This window comes from Pelobates fuscus, chromosome 1 (assembly GCF_036172605.1).
Source record: "Pelobates fuscus isolate aPelFus1 chromosome 1, aPelFus1.pri, whole genome shotgun sequence".
Taxonomy (NCBI): Eukaryota; Metazoa; Chordata; class Amphibia; order Anura; family Pelobatidae; genus Pelobates; species Pelobates fuscus.
Genome location: NC_086317.1, coordinates 390664302 through 390683019, shown reverse-complemented (window position 1 = coordinate 390683019; position 18718 = coordinate 390664302). Strand labels below are relative to the sequence as shown.

The window sequence follows — 18718 nt, the reverse complement described above, 5'->3', positions numbered from 1 at the left end:
ACACCATGTAAACATTCACAGTGCAGGTGGAAAAAGTATGGGAATTCATTTTTCCTTCCATGATAGCAATCCGTCCAGGCCCTGACGCAGCAAAGCAGCCCCAAACCATGATGCCCCCACCACCATACTTCACAGTTGGGATGAGGTTTTGATGTTGGTGTGCTGTGCCTTTCTCCATTTATAGACAATTTGTCTTACCGTGGACCGATGAACAGCAAGGCTTTTGGAAATACTTTTATAATCCTTTCCAGCTTTATGCAAGTCAACAATTCTTAATCGTAGGTCTTCTGAGGGCTCTTTTGTGCGAGGCATCATTCACATCAGGCAATGCTTCTTGTGAAAAGCAAATCCAGAACTGGTGTGTGTTTTTTATAGGGCAGGGCAGCTGTAACCAACACCTCCAATCTCATCTCATTGATTGGACTCCAGTTGGCTGACATCTCACTCCAATTAGCTCTTGGAGATGTCATTAGTCTAGGGGTTCACATACTTTTTCCACCTGCACTGTGAATGTTTACATGGTGTGTTCAATAAAAACATGGCAACATTTCATTCTTTGTGTGTTATTAGTTTAAGCAGACTGTGATTGTTTATTGTTGTGACTTAGATGATGATCAGATCACATTTTATGACCAATTTGTGCAGAAATCCATATCATTCCAAAGGGTTCACATACTTTTTCTTGCAACTGTATGTACTACCCAGTCCTGTGTAGATTGTGTCCTACAGCTATCTGGGAACTCCATGTAACGTGATTGGGGAGGCCGCAGTTAGATCACTGGGGGAGGTAGGGAAGCCGAACTAAAGTCATGTGGGGGGATAGATACAGAGAACTGCGCTGGGCTGAGGGGGGATCCAGGGTGACTGGGGTCTGAGCCATTGAATGAGGCTTTGACCCCACCTGGAGTGCCCAGGCTCAGATGATGCAGGCGCACAGGTGGCTGGCTTTGATGAGAGACCTGGCCAGGCGGTGTGGTAGTACATTGTGGTTTTAACCCCTTAAGACCGCAGGACGTACTATGCCGTCCTTATTTTGGTGGCTCTAAAAGCCGCAGGACGGCATAGTACGTCCTGCGATCTTATGTACTTACCCGGTCGCCGGCGATCCCACGCCGGCGATCGCGGTATGGGGGACTTACCTGGGAGCCCAGGGAGTCCCCCTGCGTCCTCTTCAGCCGCCCAGGGCCATGTGATCGCGAGGTCCTTGCGAGGACCCCGCGATCACATGGACGGCATAGCCGTCCAAGGCATTGCCAGCAGGGGGAGTGCCTGTAATGACAGGTACTCCCCCTGCTGTCTGAAAAAAAAATAAAAAAATGTTAAAACAGTGTAAAAATAAATTATATATACTTAGATCATATATATTTATTATATATATGATCTAAGTATATATATACATGCATACACTGTCTACGTGTATTTTAATATTAATATATACATAATTATATATATATATTAATATCAAAATACACGTACAATGATATTGATTAAATATATATATAATTTTCATTATATATATATTTATATATAATAAAAAATAAATAAATATATAAATACGTTAAAAAAATAAATAAAAAAATATATAAACATGCCTAATTTCGTTCTAACTGTATTTTAAAATTAATATATATATATATATATATATTGATATCAAAATACATGTAGAACGAAATAATATATATATCTATATACATAAGTATATACGTATATATCACTATGTATATACCTATATATAAATAAAAATAAAAAAAATTATATACATATATATACACACATATATATATAATAATTCTACGCATATATTTATGTAATAATTTTACATAATTAGGTAATTTTATTAATTACAATTTGCAGGACCTGCCTGCCAACCCAGGCCAAAAGTTCAGGGAATTACATTGTCTAGCACTATATTTAACTCTGTAACTTTCCAAGACACCATGAAACCTGTACATGGGGGGTACTGTTTTACTCGGAAGACTTTGCTGAACACAAATATTAGTGTTTCAAAACAGTAAAATATATTACAACGACGATATCGTCAGTGACAGTGACATTTTTTGCATTTTTCACACACAAATGGCACTTACACTGACGATATAATTGTTGTGATACGTTTTACTGTTTTGAAACACTAATATTTGTGTTCAGCGAAGTCTCCTGAGTATAACAGTACCTCTCATGTACAGGTTTTATGGTGTTTTCAAAAGTTACAGAGTCAAATATAAGGTTTGCGTTTCAGTTTTTTCACATTAAAATTCGCCAGGTTGCCTTTGAGACCGTATGGTAGCCCAGGAATGAAAATTATCCCCATGATGGCATACCATTTGCAATAGTAGACAACCCAGGGTATTGCAAATAGGGTATGTTCAGTTTTTTTAGTAGCCACTTAGTCACAAACACTGGCCAAAATTTGCGTTCAAATTAGTTTTTTGCATTTTCAAATATTAACACTAACTTTGGCCAGTGTTTGTGACCAAGTGGCTACTAAAAAAGACTGGACATACTCAATTTGCAATACCTTAGGTTGTCTACTTTTGCAAATGGTATGCCATCATGGGGGTAATTCTTATTTCTGGGCTACCATATGGTCTCAAAGGCAACGTAACCAATCTGGCGAATTTCAATGTAAAAAAACAGAAATATGTAACACGCTATATTTGACCCTGTAACTTCCCAAAACACCATAAAACCTGTACATAGGGGGTACTGTTTTACACGCGAGACATCGCTGAATACAAATATGTGTATTGTATTGCAGTAAAAGCAAACAGTATTATGACATTCACAGTTAGAATGTCACGTAGAACTAAAAAAAATTTAAAAAATTCTTATTTTCTCTCATTTTTGTAATATTTTTTTCATATTAAATTATGTTCCATACCTAAATATTTGATGTTAAACGAAAGCCCCGTTTCCCCTGAATAAAATGATATATAATAATGGGGGGTGCATTTAATATGAAAGAGGTGAATTATGGTTGGACAGACATATAGCGCAAATGCCAGGTTTTGTTTACGTTTTTTGGATCACAACTTGTACATTTGGCTGCGGTCTTAAGGGGTTAATGACTAAAATCAGAATACTATCCCATGCTAGACATTAATCAAGTAAAAACCGGTGCTGCGTTTGGTGTCAAATCTTCCATGTTGTCCATGGTGATCGTTCCTCATTCAGCCATCTGTCCCCCAAAAAAGCATATAAGTTTTGCCTTCATAAGTATCCCCCACTATATTACGCCCGTGGCTAGAAGGGCACTCCACACAACATGACTTATCCTCCTTGCATAGGTATTAATGCTTAAGTGTGTTAAATTCAGTTATTTTATTTATTTTTAAGTGAAATAAAAATGTGTGATCACAGCCTTTTCCATGTCTTATTATACATCGCACAGAAAAATGTTTTAAACCCTTAGGGCTCATATACAGGTCTTACTGAAAAATTGTATCCAGATTGGATGAGCCATGTCCTGGTGTGGACAGAGCTCACCGCAGACTATATAAATCCGGGCATTGGCAGCAAGTGCAGTGATTTCAAATGTAGGAGATGTTTTTGTATTACATTTTCCATGCTGCTTAGCCAATTTAAAGGCAGGCAAAGCATCATGGGAGTGAAAGTGATTCAATATTTCACAATATACCTTTAAGGCACCTTGATCTATATAATGTATTAAAAATTTAGACACCTGCAGTACATGTGGCCCTTTCAAAAATGAATGGGGGCAACGTTCTAAAAAGTCAAGTATTCAGGTTGGTTTATAGTGACGTGCCAATATAGTAGTTAAACGTGTGCATAAGTAAGTCAGTAGGTGCTAAAACGAGAGGAGCCCCCAACCCTTAGTGTTCTTACTTTAGTGTGCAGAACAAAACAGATTTAAAGTATGTGTTTTTCTATAATTTCATAATCCGTATTCATACACAATGCTTTTGGACATTGCTTGAGCAGTTGGAATAATCAGTGGATTATTCCTAATTTTATGTGCAATTAATACATTTATATAGCGATTCCCCGTACCCTAAGCTGCCTTGCCTAAAGCAGGATTCAATTAAGCACAGAAGAAAAGAAGGTCTCTGGCACCTCCATCTGCGCAGTGACCTCACTACGCACATTTTTTTTTAAAGGGCGGGTGCACAGGGATCTAAAGAGAGCAAGGAACACACTAACGTTAAAAATACATATTTACTGTTAACATTGCTGTTAAAAATTATGGGAGATGCATTCAAATGAAACTCTCCTCCCAAGCTGCAGTTTTGCTGCAGCTTCTTCTAGTCTGCAGTTGATGCCATTATTCTGTCCCCTTACTACTATGCCAGGTATGATGCTGTGAAAAGCAAGACATCGTCTTGGGCCAAAGAAAATTTTTATAAGTTAGGTCAGGGCTTGACAAATTTGCTTTGAATATAGGAGCCAGCTTAAAAAAATGTAGGAGCCAAGATTTTTATAGGTGGAGCCTTTAGGTAGCCAGCCAGCTCTTGAGGACCCCATGACAGGCGGAATACAGAGGGCCGGTTGCACTCGCGGACCTTATAGTTCCGCTATTGCTTGTTACGTCATGTGCTTTTGCAAGCATCTGTGACACAATTTCTTGTCGCCATGGCAACCTGAGCTTTTAGTTAGAAGGTGGGCATATAGCTTCAGGCATTTTTGCAAATTGAAACCGTACCAATGGATAGAATTAAAGAAGTATTAAAAAGGCACTCCAGATCCCTAAAGCACTTTTATCTTGCTGAAAAGCTTGGTGTGATAACTGTCTTGTTTATTTTTTTTTGTTTTGTTTTTTCATTTTGCAAAAAGTACAGACTTTAATAGAAATTGACACTTTTATAAATTACACCGTAAGTACATTAGGAAGTCTGTGATTAGATTTAATGCATAATTTAAATGCTTGCGTGTTTTTATTTGGAGTATATCTATAAAACAGTGATTTGTATTTGGCTAGTGGAATGTCCCTTTAATGAACATTCCACTAGCCAAACAGCTTCAGATGCCCCTTTGGAGGTGACCATGGGGATGTATAAATTGGAAGATGTTTTGGGTATCAATGTCTTTTTAATATCTTTATTTGATAAAGAGCAGATGTATGAGGTGTCTTGTGAGTATATACATCAAAGCACTATCACTTTAATTTTGACCCAATTTTTTATAAATTGTTTCACATTTATTTTGCATCATATATATATGCACAATGCACTAACAGATTTATTAAATATACTTTAGCTTATTTAGCACTATTTAATTTGTCTAACTTGAATTTTAGTAAAATATAAACTCTAAATTAAACCAATCATACACAAAGTTTGTACCACTAGATGAAGAAAAAATAAAATAAGAAGAACCTAAAAAATGAATAATGGTAATAGTTCACAAATGGTTAAAACTAGCATCAGATATACTAAAATAAACAGTGTAACCTTTTGGGGAATCTAAAAGTCAGTAGAAATGACTACAATAATAAGGGACTGGAGAGCATGGTTTATCAGGTTAACATTATACTAACAATATGAGCTTGGACAGACCGCATTCCTCTGTCTGGCGAAAGTAGGGATCTTGGCCTGGCAGACCCCAGGTAAGATGTCAAACTGTTCTAAAATGGCTTGACCACTTACAATGTGGGTCTCCAGGGCACTCCAAGCTGCAGTGGTTATATTGCTTGAAGTGTTGTTTTAAACTGATTTACATTAAATCATCAGTAAAGTAGCTGATAACTGAAGGAGTGGGAGAGTGGGAAGAGAAACACTTTTAGTTTAGAATGGAATTAATGTGACACACATTTGACTTTTTTTTTTTTGTCTCCATTCCTCGACAGTTTCTGCATATTCTGCATTGTTTTTTTTTTGTTTTTTTTTTTACTAAAATGGAAATTGCTATGAAGGTATTACTGGCCATTTTAACATTTACTGTTTACTGAAGCTTTGTTTGCTTGTGTATAATCAATGCCCTGCTGTCCTAATGAATAATTCTCTTTGGTTTAATGTTGCAGCTGGCTGAGCTTAAGCAGGCGTGCCTGGCCCGTGGTTTGGAGGTGAAAGGAAACAAGAGTGATCTGATCAACAGGCTCCAGGCATATCTGGATGAGCACGGTTGGGAACAATTGTTTTGAAACGTCCTTATTATTTTATGTGCCCCCAAATACATTATGCTGGGATCCTACAATATAATTCTTCTGACCATCTTATTTAAAGGGGAAATATCACTTCCCATGGTTTTAGTGTTCTGTTTCCCTATCCATTTTTTTTTTTTTTTTTTTTTAACAAATGTGTATTTGTAAGCGGCATTAAATGTATAAACTCAACACTTTTTATTTTCAGCGACGGGGGGGCCACCATCTTGGCTCCCTGTAAATCTTTGTGAGAACTTAAAGTAAATTTCAATTGGTCAGGTTAGCATTTTGCTCCACCTCCTTGGCTGAGATAATCCACGGTCCACCTTCTTGGCTGATTTCATCTAAATTGAAAATCTCAAAAAATTTTAATGCTTTCCCATTGGAGAGCATTGTGATTGGCTGAGATCACTTCTGATAACGTCAGCCATAGAGGCAGATGATCGGGGCAGAGCCAGCACCAGCAAACTGGAATAAAGATAAGATTTTACTGGATTTAGGAAGGCCAGTGGGGGGTTAGATTGTGTTTTGACGCTATAGTGTTGCTTTAAATTCTAACTTTAGTGCATAAGAGCCTGCAACAAGTCAAACACTCATCTTATTTTCAGCTCTCCACTGGTCTGCTGGCGCTGGCCCTGCCTCCTTGGTGACATCATCAGAATTGCCAATTTTTAGCCAATCCAAAGCTTTCCCATGAGGCTAAAATTGTCAAGAGGGCGGGGTCAAACACTGTTTTGGCAAATCAGCACCTCTACGTAGAGATGCATTGAATCAGTTGCATCTCTATGAGGAAAATTCAGTGTCCCATGCAGAGTGTGGGGACGCTGAACGGCCACTTGGAGGTGTCCCTAGGGGCAATGTAAACATCGCCTTTTCTCTGAAACGGCAGTGTTTACATGAAAATGTCTGAAGGCAATGATTATACTCACCAGAACAACTACATTAAGCTATGGTTGTTCTGGTGACTGTGTCCCTTTAATAATAAAAAAAAAAAAATCACAGGTTTAGTCCTGCATGGTATAGAGATATATATGTCTAGTGTTACTCTAGTTTTGTGTTTCAAGTAGCACTCCAATCATCAGAACTATTAAAGCTCGCTGAAGTTCTGTTGCCTTCACACAGTAAGTAGTCAAACCACTGGCTGACACTCTGTCAGTAAGTATGGTCTGCATGGGCCCTTCTTACCTCTGAAGATCTGATCAGATTATTTTTCTGAAGAATATTGGAAGCAGGGGCAGAGCCCGTCAGGATCCAGGTAACTTGTCAAACTGTACTAAAATGGTTTGGCTGCTTACCATGGTGCATGTATGTTTGGAGTCCAAACCAGGTCATTTTTGGGTTGAGCACCCTGCCACCCAGCTTCAGATGCCCCTTTGGAGGTGACCATATGAATGTATAAATTGGAAGAGGTTTTGGCTATCAATGTCTCTTTAATAATATTTTTTTTATTTGATAGAGCAGATTTTACATCATATATATATGCACTTACAACAGATTCATTAAATATACTCTAGCTTATTTAGCACCAGCATTATTTAATTCAAACTTTATTCTAATGTACAAATCTTGAAATCAATTTCAATGCTGATTAGTTTTCAATGAATTATTGGCTTTACAGGTATCAGATTACTGATTAATTAAATGTGATTTTTTTTTTCTTTAGCTGAAGAGGCTGCTGAGGAAGATGTTTTAGGAGATGAAACAGAGGTAAGAAATATCTACACTTTTATTTCTTCCTTGTCAACATGGGTAACCTAGAACAGAGACTTTAGGAATGCAAACTGAGGTGGGCAGTGGAAAGGAGATGGCAGTAGATGATTGTTCAGAAAAATAGTATGAAAACCAGTAAAGTACAATGTCATTGATGCAAGGTTGTCAAGAATTTGATGAAGAAAGTAGTTAACCGTATCAAAATCAGAGCCAAAGAGAATTAAGACCGTGATTTTTTTTTTTGATTTTTTTTTGATTTTTTTATATATATAAAGCTTGTCCAAAAATATTAATCGAGGCTTAACAGAATAATAACCTTTATATTTTGCAGAGATTGACTTAATAGTCACTTTGCTGAGGGCAGTTTCAGTAGAATGGAGGGAGTGGAAGCCAAATATCTATTTTTAATGTATTCCTTACTTACCCTTAGCATGTAGGGACAGCTTTCGTTTTTTGATCTGAAGCACCACTTATATTCTAGTTCCTCCTTAGGTGACTTGCAATAAGCTGACTAGGCACATAAAGCAAGGGCTGTAGCGTACTAATGATGGGTGGTATAATGCCCTGAATCAGTTTTACATTTTTTCATATTGTAGCACGCAGAACGTAGACAGTAAGGGTATGCAAGCTCCTCTGCCCAATCTGGAAGCTGCGCGCATTCAGTCTTCAATATAACATCCCTTCCTTTCTGGATTCACAATGTTGGCTGAGCTGACAGACAGGCAGATGAGGTTGAATACCTTATCTCTCTGTACTCCACTGTACTACAATGAATGAGGGTAGGTGAGACAAAATAAAAAAAAAAATACAAAAATTTGTGGAAATGGAATGGGACTAAGAAAAGGAGGTAGAAGCAGTGGAAACAAGATGGGTTTATGTGAGGAACACTGACTTGTATTCTATGGCCATGTAAATTTTGAAGGTCTGAAATCACCCCATAATGCAGCTTTATAAATCCTGACATTCTGCCCAGGAGCCCAGCATCTGTACGTTTCTCAAGCCACTTTTTATGAATGGTGAGCATAGAGCGGTAAGCCTTTGCTCGTGCCCGCGGATGTCTGAGGATTCCTTTTTTTTAAATTATTAGAAAGCAGATTTTGGAGGTAGCCGACTGAAACCGCACTAGAGAGGAGACTTTGGAATTAAAACGTTGGTGGTAGGGAATTCTATAGGAATGGCCCTTGCAAAGTCTTGCAGATGGTAAACCAGTGCCAGGCAATTCCTGAAACCGTAGCAACTTAATTTTAGTGAAGCTGTTTTGGGGCCTGGAGGGTCTTTAGTGGATTTCTATGGCCACCTATTTAGAACAAGGCTATGCGCTGACAAGAGGGTATTTACTTGCATGTATGAATTAGAAATTAATATATTTTAAACAATACAAGTTGCCAGTTTTCTTTTAAAACTAAAACACCACTTTTAGGGGTAGACATGTTATTTTACTACTACTAAAGGCTTTATTGGCTTGATGCATATGCTGTACTGTTAGGTGTCAAACAAATTGGTGTCCTGGCAACATTCTTGAATTTCTTTAAAGGAATGGTGGAAAATAAAGTTCTCTGTTAAGCTGTGCATGATGGAATTGACTTTAAGTTGAAGACTTGAGAAATTATTACTCTGTCTTTACATTGAACATGTAAACCATTAAATCTATATTATTTCAGCAGATTAGCCCTGTAAATGCCAATATCACATTTAAATCTTAAGAATAGGCATAACAAGGAAATATATTATCTCTGACCATAGAATGGCTATTTAACCATTCTTTTTAAGTTTTGTTTTTTCGCTCCACTCTGCTTGGTAGTGAATCACTGCCTGCTCACATTAAAGTTAAGGGAAGATTGCTGAAAATGGACAAGCTTACATGTATACCATAATCATTATAGATTTAAAGAAGCGCTTTCCTGCCTTTTGCTTTATCTCTGAATACATCATGGATGGCAATGGAAATATGACTCTTTACCTACATACTTATTTCTCCTTACTTGAATAAAATTCCCTCTCACACTTGTTTTCATTTCTTAAAAAGCCCAGTTTATTCAGGCATATGGCATAGGAATGGCAAATGTCCCCACTACCAACGTTCACTCTGTAGTGTTATGATGGGGACTGGGAAGTGAGGGTGGTCAATGAACTGATAAAAATTTAAACTTCAGATCAATGTGTTTTTTTTTTTTTTTGCTGACACAACTTGAAACATGGGCTATTTGCTTTCTTCCACCCCCCATGTTTTAGGCAAGTAAAGTTTTAGTATAGATTATTGCGTTCCATTTGTCCTAAAACTGTATATTTTCTCCCTACCCCGTTTCCGTGCAGGAAGAAGAGCAAAAGCCATCAGACGCTCCAGTCAAGGAAGAAGAAGAAGAAGAAGAAGAAGAAGAAACCCCTTCCAAACCAGAGGAAAAGTAAGAGCATGGTCATAGTGTTGGCTTTATTTATCCTCAATAAAATGTATTGTATTTGTTAAGAGCATTTTGTGTTGAATCATCAATGCTTTATTCTAAAGGGTTTGCATGATTCTTAGTGGTTTATTTACTAAAATTGTAACAACTTGGCTATTTTAGCCTAAAACTTGTCATTTTGCTACTAATTAAATTCTAGTTAATAGACCTGCTAGTCTATGCATGGTTGAAAAGTTATATTGTGAAAGAGACACGTCATCTATATTCCCTTTTTGTTTCAGCAAAAAAATGAAATTAATGCAATAGATATACCCCTAGTGAAAACAAGCATGTGTTTAATTATGCCTTTTTTTTCCATTGAGGCTATATTTGAAACACTGCTTGCAAAAGCTGCATATTTTATCTGCTGCCTAACAAGCCCTCCCCGTCCAACCCATCAAAGACTTTTTGTGGCTGTCCAATCACAGACTTCTTAATGAGAAGTCTTTGCAAGGCAGGTGTACTCAACAGTTACCTGTCTATTGAGTTTAGCTCCACTGATCCAAGGAAGTAAGAGCCCTAGCTTCATCTGATTGACGGCCAGCAGGGGTGTAACCAAGTTAAATTCCAAAAGTGCCAATTTCTGTTTAAATCTACACCTTTTGTAAAATGAAAGAGGACACACTTCACATATAAAGCACTAAAGAGCTGTAGGAGTCTGAACTGTCCCTATTGTTGGTATGAGTCTGTATAAAGAAAAAAAAATAACACAAAGCGCTTACACATAACTATTAAAATAAAATATGAGGGGCGGAGCCAGCGCCTTAGCGAGACGGTCGCAGCTCACCATAGCTCCGACGGCCGACCCGATAAAACAGCGGCAAAGGAGGCTAAAACCCCAACGGGGACCCGTGATACCATCCCCCTGCTTACCCGAGACCATGGGGAAAAAAGCAAAAAAACACAGAGCAGAACCGGGCTCCGGAACCAGAGATATAGGCGCTTTTATGCGCCTGACACAGCGATGCGAGACAGCCAAGATGACCTCTGACGACGACAGCCTCCCGGACACTGTGCCTGCACAGTCCAAGGTACGACCTATGCCCCAACAGACACCAGATAGTGGTGACCTAGCACCAGCAACTAAAGCCGATATTAAGGCTATAATGATAGAAATCAGGGCGATGTTTGACGCAGATATGGCACTTATTAGAGGAGAGGTGAACACTCTTGCAGGCCGCGTAACCTCAACGGAGGAGACGCTCAGAAGCACTAAGGTGGCACAAACGGCCACAGATGCCACACTAGGATCCCTACAGAAACAGTGCACTACACTGGCGGCCCAACTAGCAGGCATGGAGGATAAGGCTAAAGCGCGTAATGTGCGCATTAGAGGGGTACCTGAAACCATTACTAATATGGAACTGCCTCACTACTGCAGAAGGTTGATAGCCACATTGCTACCGCTAAAACAGGCTAAACTGATTGGAATTGACTCCTGCTTTAGACTCCCCAAAGCCACAAAAGCACCACAAGATGCCCCACGGGATGTTCTAATTAAAATGGTTCGAGACTCTGATAGAGGGGCCCTTATGGGGGCAGCACGGGGTTCCCCCACAATCACTTTTGAAGGAGCCAGCTTGACACTGTATAGGGACCTGTCGAGACACACCCTCACGTGGCGCAGAACATTCCGCCACATCACGCAACACCTACGAGAGAACTCTATCCCTTACAAATGGGGCCCCCACAGACTGATGGCGGAACATGCTGGAAAGACACACCTCTTACTGAGTGCTTCGGAAGCACCGACTTTCTTCCAATCGATAGGCATCCCATGCCGACGGTGAATACGGGAGCCTGCCCACCGTGGAACATCGCAGAAGTTACTCCCTTTGCTCCCAGGGGAACGGCACTAAGGGCGACGGACCAGCAAACCTGAGTGAGGACCTCCAGCGTCGCTCATTTCCTCATAGGAAAGCATTGAAAATCGTTTTCAATGCTTTCCTATGGGGAGACCTAATGCGCATGCGCGGCATTGCAACGCATGCACATTAGGTCTCCTCGGCCGGTGGGCAGGATCAGTCTCGCCCACCGGCTGACGGAGTCAGTAGGAGGAGCGGCGCGGAGGAGGAGGCAGCAACGAGGGACATCGTCGCTGACTCAGGTAAGTGACTGAAGGGGTTTTTACCCCTTCAGCAACTGGGGATTGGGGGTGGGGTGGGGAGGGAGAGGGAACCTGCAGTGCCAGGAAAACGGATTGTTTTCCTGGCACTGGAGTTTTCCTTTAAGTGTTTATGGAACATATAACGTCCCTTTAAATTACTTGTGTCCGTTTAAAAGGATAATCATGCCAGCCTCTAGGTATTGTTATTGTCTAGACTATTTGCCATTGCTAATGTTGTTGTGCAGTAGAACATTTTAGTAACAAGAATAGCTCTGGCAGCAATACACACCCTTGCACAAATGTGGATCTCTCCATCTCCCTCCTTTATATCTATCTCTCTGGCTAAGGAACCCATAAACGTGGATGTCCTTACTACTTTCTTACATGACATTCTCAAACTTTCATAAAATGGGACCCCTGCCTGAACTATTCCTCATGCCTTAACTGAACTGCTTGTCACTATATTATATAATACTAATTTTCCATATGTTTAGCGACAGTAAGAACAAGAGTTTTTCTGGGAAGGTCAGGCAGGACCTTAAAGATAATAATTTTTTTTTTTTTTTTTTTTTTTTTATGTATTTATTTTCTTGGTAATAGACAGCATCAACTCTAATCCCGTCTCCCATGCTATATGACAGATGAGCAATCAGATCATGGGGAATCTGCCTGGCACATGTATATTTTGTTGTGGGCAGAAGGTGGAAGCACAGGAATTTTTCTTAACTGCTCTGCATCCTTCTTCCTGCCACTGTGAGTAGTAGCATGCGAGTATGGTGTTTCCTCATGGGGCCTTGTACACCTGGTTACCGAAAATGGCGTTCGTACATCACGGTGATGTGTATTCTAGGTATGAGGTGGAATGCATGTACAGGGTTAGTTGCCTTTCACTGCAATTGTAGAGCATCACTGAGCATCTATAACTGCAGCTCTTGGCGGCAAAACTGTGGTTTCTGCTTTACTTTTAAAGCCCAGTACTGCTGATCAGACCACCTGGTACCAGTCCTTTAGGCTATTGCGTGCTAATACCGTAGCCCTAAGCACACAAGAGGTGTGACATTTTGTTTTATAGTTTTTCGCTAATAAAAACCAAAGAAAAACAAGTTACCTGCGCTCTCTCCTTAATCCCCATGTATTTTTAAACAAATGGAGGTTTTTTTAGTTACCTCCAATGGCCATGAGAGGATGAGCCCACCTGTCAACGTCAAGGCAGACCCCCCTAGGTGTGTCCTAACTCTAACCATTCACCTTGCTTCCTTGAGCCTCTAGCAAAAATCTCTAATGAGACAGAAAGGGGTATTTTTTATATACACCCCTAGACATTATTAACCCTTAATAGGGAACACTTGGGATGGGCGGCTGCATTGTAACAAGGCTGAGTAATACAAAAAATGGATACAAATGCAGAAAGAAAAGTCCTACGCTCACTCCCATTACTGGGCGGCTGCAATGACTACAGTACACATCAGCCCCAATATATAGTAAAAACCAAAGAAAAACAAGTTATAGTTTTTCTCTGCCACGTTCTGGCCTTGGTTTTAACTCTACTATTTATTTCAGAATGTCTAATCCATCTGTATCTCACAAAAGTAAACCTACGACTAAAATTAGACCATTATATTGCTGAACCAGATCTGTACAAACTCAATTCTACCAAATATATTGTGTATATACTTTTTTTTTTTTCCCTCTCTTCCTGTATTCGTGTTTATTCTTTGTGTGCACAGTGTTGGCATAGCTGTGCTATTCATTCTTGTCACACTCCCTGTTTTACATTGGGGATTGCCCTGTAACACTCTCACTGCCTCGAAAATTCATGCACACACCATAACAGTTTATGGTTTTTGAGTTTCCATTTTTGCAGTATTGTCAGTCTACAAATTGTGGGTTACTTTTACATTGTATCCTTGGCCCTTTTAATTGGCCCATTTTATTATTATTTTTTTTTTTTTTTTATATAAGATTAGTCTTACCCGAGCATCTTGGAGCGATCAACCCAAACACAACCAATATTTTGTGAGGAAATGGGGTTCACTAGATTTATTCATTTATTACTAGTGTTTTTTTGGGGGGGGGGGGGGGGGCTAATAATTGTCTTGCGCTGCCCCAACAGCAGTGGCAAGAGAATTAATATACATTAACAGTTAGCTATGACCAAAGGGACATCAAATCCACCTATTGCAGGTTATAGTGACCTAGGTATCTAGTAAAACATGCTCAACTACGCATAGGTTATAAATAAAAAAAAAACAAGTCCTGCGCTCAAACTCCCATTACTCCTGGGTGGCAGCAACGACCATAGAAAACATCAGCCCCAATACATACATTAAAAACCAAAGAAAAAGTTATCCGCGCTCTTCCCAAATCCCTATGCATGTATAAATAAATGGAGGTTATTTAGTTTCTCCAATGGCCTTCAGCCTCCGTGACAGATGCAGGGGTATTATATCCCTGGTGGTCTTTAGCCCAGGTGGGCCTAATTGAGCAGTTCCAGGTGCTTGACGATGGGGTTTAGCTGGCAAAGAGCATATCAACATTATGGAGTAGATGCTCAAATGTGTCTCGAAGGGTCGTTGCAGTTTGTGTCTTGCCAGGCATTGATAGAGTAGGAGTAGCTGCCATTTTAGGAGAGATGGCAGCAGTTCAAGCTCGCATCAGCATAGCTTTTTGAAGCAAGCTGAGTTATGAGGAGTATGTCAGGGGAAGACTGGGATGACCTCCACCGGTCCAGGGCGGGTTGGGGGGGGGCGACCGCTTAGTGTAAGTTTAACTCCGTCGGGTGAAGGACTCGGAGAGCGGCCGTCTCTCCTCTGCCCACGCTTGTGTAGGCTGCAAGCCTTATTGTCAGCGTTCCGCTAATGAAATAACACAAATGTATCTCTGGATGCACCGTTGTCCCCTTGTCTGGGTGATCACCGGTATGAGTCCACATTAGCAAGCGGCCTGGGTTAATTGACGTTTATCAGTACCGGTTAGTGGAGCTCAGGCTATGCAAGTCTTATCCACTCGGCATCCAGGTTCCGCCGCCCCCTAGTTTTTGTTTTTTAACTCTGTCTTGGCGTGCTTTTTTCCCCTTGGTGCTTTTAATATCATTTTCTAGTAAGACAGCAGAAGTGGTGGAAACATTAGGATAACGGTCTGGTTTCTAAAGGATCGTTTATTTTATTTTTTGCATGCATTTTTCATTTTTTTTATTTTCAGCTCCCATTTGGGAGCTGTGGTTGATTTGTGGCACCTTCACTCAAGTGCAACTTTTTTTTTTGTTTCCCCTCAATTTACCAGCTTTCATATAAAATTACTTCATAAAAAAGACAAGGTATGCAATCTCATAAAAATGTTCCCTAACTTATTTGAAAATCTACTTTTTATTAAAAAAATAAAATAAAATTTGAATAAAAAATATTCCTTCGGCAGTAAGGAATCATTGCAGTTTTGTGTTCATGTGACCTCATCATAAAGCAGGGCTGTTTTCCCATGCTGATTACAAAGGATCTTTTCAGATACAACTTTATCTTAATCTTCTGAAATGGGAGCATTAAAGTACTCTGTCACCCAGAAAGGATTAGCAAAATGTAATTTATGGTTTGGTATGCCCTCTTGTTACTCCCTCTCCATTTTGTTTTTAAATGCTATACTTACGAATAGTCAGTGGGCAATGGAAGACAGGCACCCGCTGTGCATCTTTGTAATAGAATTTGTAAAATATTTATGTAGAGGGAACCCATAAAGCTTTTTCCCCATTTCAGTTCTATTCCACTAAAACCAAATTGAATACCGGTACATTTAAATATAGAATTTACAAACCACACTATCTGATCATTTTAAAAGCCTGCAGGCTAAACAGACTTTTCTCTCCCAGGTTGAGTGCAATTTTGTTGTCAAACTGTTAAGGGTGGGTCATATTCTAAAACCACTGCTCAGTTTGCTGTTAAAGTCAACTGAATCTCTGTATACATTTGCTGGTTCCCCTTAATTCATTCAAATTCATTTATACAGACTAAGGGAAATGGTCCCAACTTAGTTTTAATTCAATTCATAGGGAATAAAGTGAACATCCAAGGAACTTTAACAGCCATGTTCCAGGTTGATTACCATTTTCTTTTCTTTTTTCTTGCATAATTCTGTTACCCCCACATGCATAAAATACAAAAGATCCAGCTCACTCACGTATCCACTAAACCACAACGTCAATGCTGACAGATTTTATTATTATTATTATTATTGTGTTGTTTTTTTGTTTGTTTGTTTAAACACCTTATCTAGGCAAAATTAATGGGGGTTTAGTTACATTATATGACCACACATTGCTTAAGCCTGCCACAACGTCAATGTACCCCATCTTTGGCAGGTCCTACTCTCACAGTCTAATGTCTGCTCTTCTGAGATGAACCCACTTACTTGGTTGGGGAAAAAATTCCATCTGGGGCTCTCTGCAGTACAAGGCTAAATAGGGCCCTGGAATGAAGCACCCCCCCACCCATCTGTAAAAATGATTTCTTTTTTCATAACACACTGGTTACAGCAAATCGATGTTTCAGTCCATCATAGGACTTGATCCTGATGAAAGTCATGATGGACTGAAACGTCGATTTGCTTTAACGCATGTGTTATGAATAAAGACAAATTATTTTCTTCAAAAAGCCCAGCATGTGCCTTTCTTCGTGGAGATATATATGAAACCAGGGGGCTGCAGTCACCTGAATATGCATAAATGGGGTGCCGCTGGGGGCCAATTTATACAATACACAAGATCCAGCGCACTCACTCATCTACTAAACTGCAACTTCAATGCTGACAGATTTGACATGCATAAAGACACAATATTTAATTTACACCAGATTTATCTACCAATATTTTTAGCCAAGGCTTGCAGGAAAGTTGGTCCATCCCCAGTGATGGTGTGATAAATATAGTTTAAATAATTTTAGAGTCGCAGTTACAACTAGACTGGTACTAAATGTAATCTAGGTGTTTGCCCATATACTTAAGAATCAGAATGCGCTTTGTTTGGTGCATTTTGTGCTGTGTGTATGTGTGTGTGTATATATATATATATATATATATACATTGATATTGCAATAAACATTTTGTATGGGAAGGACAAAGCCAAACTGTCTGTAATCTCCGTGGCTTTGTAGATTTTATATGTGTGCGTGTTTAGATTTTAATATGTGTTTGTGTGTGTGTGTGTGAATCCTTTTTTCCTTTTTTTCTCCAAATTTCCTAGGTTTTAACCTTAGTAAATGGCATACATATGTGTATCCAGCAGATGGCAGTATATGCGCACAAATAGTTCAGCACAAGGCCATGTACTCAAGTTTTACACTGTGCAAAACCAAAGTTGATCATGCAAAACCATTAATGGCTTTATTCCTGTTTTCCTTTAAATTTTGTCTTAAATATAGTATTTTTTTTTTCTTGCATACAGCTAAGCCAGAAAGGTTTAGAATTGTCTAACAGGTAAAGGTAAAATGTCAAGTGATAATTTTTGGACATTTTAGTCATATTGAACAAAACCTTTCTCTGCCTTTCTTTTATTTTACCATCTTACAACTGGTTGTATCAAATATATTTATGGATATTCTTTAAAGTTACATGTTTGTCACTACTGTAGAGATAATGGAAAACATTTTTCATGGTTATGAGCGATGTAATGGAATTTTAGTAGAACCCTTGCAGAATTAATAGTTTCAGTTGCTCTTTTCTTGATATAAAACAACCTTCATACAGTTCTGTAATAAAAACATTTTTTAATGTGTTGCCGACGCCGTGCAATGCCTTTAGCGGTGCAACTGTATCATGGACCACCAAAAAATGCCAACAGCAGTAAATTCAGTAGAAATATATGGACCTGCTTCAGCTAACATTTTTGTCCATGAACTGTGCAGGAATGACTATATTATTATTATTATTGCCATTTATATAGCGCCAACAGATTCCATTGCGCTTTACAATATTATTAGAGGGGGGGATGTAACTATAAATAGGACAATTACAAGATTACTTACAGGAACGATAGGTTGAAGAGGACCGTGCTCAAACTAGTTTATGGTCTATAGGAAGTGGGGTGTAAAACACAATAGGACAGGATTCAGAGGTATATTCTGTGGCAACCTGATTCAACAAAACCTCTGGTGTGGCAGGTGTGCTAGAATTCACTTGCAAGACCCAAGTAGGGATAAAGCTTGTGATCTTCTTCTAGAGTTGTTTGCCTGAACAGATTTTCTTGTGACCTTTATGTTAAAATACTTATACAAAGAAAATGTTGTTTGATGATCCCTTAAACATGCACCAGGTATTTACTTCCCCAGGGTGTGTAGAATAGCACTTTCTGTCCTCTGACCCTGCTGTGCTTCCTGTGTAAGT

At 39.2% G+C, this 18718-nt stretch overlaps 1 protein-coding gene across 2 annotated transcripts in view; it reads left to right on the top strand.

Annotated features, from left to right (window-relative positions):
• The window catches only part of SARNP (SAP domain containing ribonucleoprotein), a 56781-nt gene that overhangs the window by 4985 nt on the left and 33078 nt on the right, over window positions 1-18718 (top strand). For both annotated transcript variants that reach the window (XM_063426856.1, XM_063426845.1), the window contains exons 2-4: window positions 5978-6077; window positions 7761-7804; window positions 10121-10209. In XM_063426856.1, the coding sequence (XP_063282926.1) occupies window positions 5978-6077; window positions 7761-7804; window positions 10121-10209 (233 nt within the window). The remainder of the gene's footprint in view (window positions 1-5977; window positions 6078-7760; window positions 7805-10120; window positions 10210-18718) is intronic.